Source organism: Cyprinodon variegatus, unplaced genomic scaffold, assembly GCF_000732505.1.
Source record: "Cyprinodon variegatus isolate N-32 unplaced genomic scaffold, C_variegatus-1.0 Scaffold250, whole genome shotgun sequence".
NCBI lineage: Eukaryota > Metazoa > Chordata > Actinopteri > Cyprinodontiformes > Cyprinodontidae > Cyprinodon > Cyprinodon variegatus.
Genome location: NW_015150703.1, coordinates 896,359 through 899,119, shown reverse-complemented (window position 1 = coordinate 899,119; position 2,761 = coordinate 896,359). Strand labels below are relative to the sequence as shown.

Below are 2,761 nucleotides of genomic sequence, written 5' to 3'. Positions count from 1 at the left end.
ATTATTATAGCATTTTAAAGTCATAATCAGGAAAACAGTAACCTGATAGAATGGCCTCCTGGCCAGTAAGACCTGAAGCTAATATTTAAAAACACCGAGCCCTTTCCTTGTCAAAATATTTCAATCTAGAGATGTTATATAGTTGATGTTTTTCACCATGGAGGTGCTTTGAGAACACGGAGATTGGTGAATTTCATTTTCTAACATAAGTTCAAATTTTAAAAAGTCAATACTGCTCCATTTGCTTTCAAACTGAAAGCATTTTTCCTGCAGTTTCTTTTCGAAAATTGCCGTCTACTACCCTCCTCAATGTACTCACTTAATCATTGTCAGTTTAGGGACAACTGAAATGATGAATGATAGAAAAACGTATTGAATAGGCAGAATAAAGCACACCGTGTGAGAAAGAAGGAGACGCATTATAAACCCTGACCAATCATGTTAGGACAATATGAACAGCCTTGAAGTGCTTTAACTCCAATCATAGAGAGGTTAGATGCATCTTGGCCTCTGCAGCGCTGCTCTATATGCCTCTCCTGAATTTTAAGCCTAGCATATGGCTCTAAATGACTTTCCTGAATGATTAAAGTTAAGGGGAACACTTTTCTGTCCTTTCAAATCTCATTTTCTGTTACTTCCACTCACTCAGTGGGAGAAAAGTGCCTGTGAAATGAAAATGTCAGTTGATGAAATCCAAGGAAAGATATTTAAGTGCTCCGAAATGAGCTGTGATCTGGCACCGAGAGCGTCACCTGGACGGCACGGGGCCGCAGTGCTAATGTTTTTTTCAAACGTGGACCCGCGCTGATGAAATACAGTATCAAGGAAAGAAATCGCCTCTCGCTGTGTCATGAATGCCATTTCTATTTTCTCCCTCCCCACAGGACACGGAGATCATCAACACGGCCATTCTTACCGGACGCACCGTGGCCATTCCCGTCAAAATGGTCTCCATAGAGATGAGCGGGGCAGTCACGGACGTCTCGACCTTTGTGCAGTGCAAGTCGTCGAATGAAGACATTGTAAAGGTACGGTTAACCACATTTCCTCCATGCCTGTGCCTGGGAGATGTAATTCGGGGCAAATGTAATCCCTTTAACCCTGCACAGAACCACGGTCACATCATCAGGAAAGCATAAAAAATACATTTGCAGCGGCCCCATGTGTTTTTGATTCGATTCCTGCCTTAGATGCAATCAGGGGAGGTAGATATCAGTCTACATATAAATCGATAAGGTAACAAATGAACAGTAAAAGCTCCATTATATGCTTTTAGAAGTGCCAAACCTGAAGCTCCACATGGCAGACACTTTTTTTCTTAGTGCAAATCCTAATAAATTTCCTTGTTCACCTCGCTTCAACTGCAGCAGGAAAACAAAACCCTAGTTTCCCAGAATGATGGAAGGCTCAGCGTCAAGTATTTGATTGATCTAATTAAATCCGGGTCTCAACAACCCGTAGGACGCACTAGACTCTGTGATAGCGCTGTTCTTTTGCACTCCAGTCAATTACAGCCATATTTGACAACAATATAGGCTGATTGCGTAACTGTATAGGGGGCATATATGTGTCACCATGTTGTTTTGCACCGTGAGATTAGTGAGAGTGAATGTGTAGAGGGAGCTGGGGTTTAGGAGAGAGGAAATGCTGAATAATCTATGATAATATATTGAAATATGCAGCAGTGCAAAATGGGCGGCATTTTTTTGATTCTTGAAATTTTACTCTTTGAAACCTTTAGGCAAGTTTTTTTTTTTAAATCCAAAACCAAGGCACTCTTTAAAATGCATCTTTCTATAACCAAAGTATTTTTTTCCTAATATTATTTAGGAAAATATGACAAAATTGCAAATGTCTACAAAATCTCACTTTAATAAACAGTTTATTTTTTTAGGTATTCCATCTGCTCTAATAAACATCAGTTACTTCAAAGCCTTTGAAAGTTGTCATAAACATGATGTAATTAGTAAATGAAGAAAAATCAGCACCTGATGTTTAAATCAAACCTTTATGCTTTAAACTTCTGGATTTTATTGCAATGCTTTTTAAGCAACATTTGAGTCCAAAAAAAAACTTGATTTGAGTGAGAATGAGGGGCTGAATGTCTAAAATTCCTACTATATATTAACAGTAATGGTAATAATATTCCCCTTTCAACATTTGGTGGGCTGTGGGCTCACCAGTAGCCTGAGCAAAATAATAACATCTGAATAAGTAATTTTTTCTTGAAATGAGTGCATTTGTTCTTGAGTTGAGGAGGTAGGTGAGACACATTGGCAATGGAAAAAGACAATTTACATTTAAAATAAGAACAAAAAAGTTTCGAACTCACAACCTCAGCATTCCAAGCTTAAGAACAGACCATGAGCTGTTTGGATTATCTTTCTGCATCTGATGAATCTTATGTATTTGCTTGAGTAGCGGTGCATCTAGATCAGTTAGCGAAATGAAAAAGCCCCGTTAGCCAGTAGTCGGTTTTATTGAAGATGATGAGAATAAAAATTATTCTTTATTCTGGTGAGCTGGGAATTTACTAACGCCATTACCTTGTTTTAGTAACGAGTAATCTAACTAATTACTTTGACTGTAACTATAACACAGTTACCATTGCAGACACCCCGTTACTGCGCGTTACTCAGGTCGCACAATGAACCTTTTTTCATGATAGGACTAGTGCGCGCCTTGTCATGAGAGAGGGGAGGATGAGAATGGCTGATGTATGGTGAGATTCCGTCTGTCAGTTGGGTAGGTGGGTGTTTCT

At 39.0% G+C, this 2,761-nt stretch overlaps 1 protein-coding gene across 1 annotated transcript in view; it reads left to right on the top strand.

Annotated features, from left to right (window-relative positions):
* Nucleotides 1-2,761, top strand: part of tmem132e (transmembrane protein 132E) — a gene marked incomplete at its 5' end in the record, with an annotated part of 137,444 nt that overhangs the window by 44,156 nt on the left and 90,527 nt on the right. Inside the window, one exon of the mRNA XM_015382148.1 lies at nt 885-1,028. Coding sequence (XP_015237634.1) covers nt 885-1,028 — 144 coding nt within the window. The remainder of the gene's footprint in view (nt 1-884; nt 1,029-2,761) is intronic.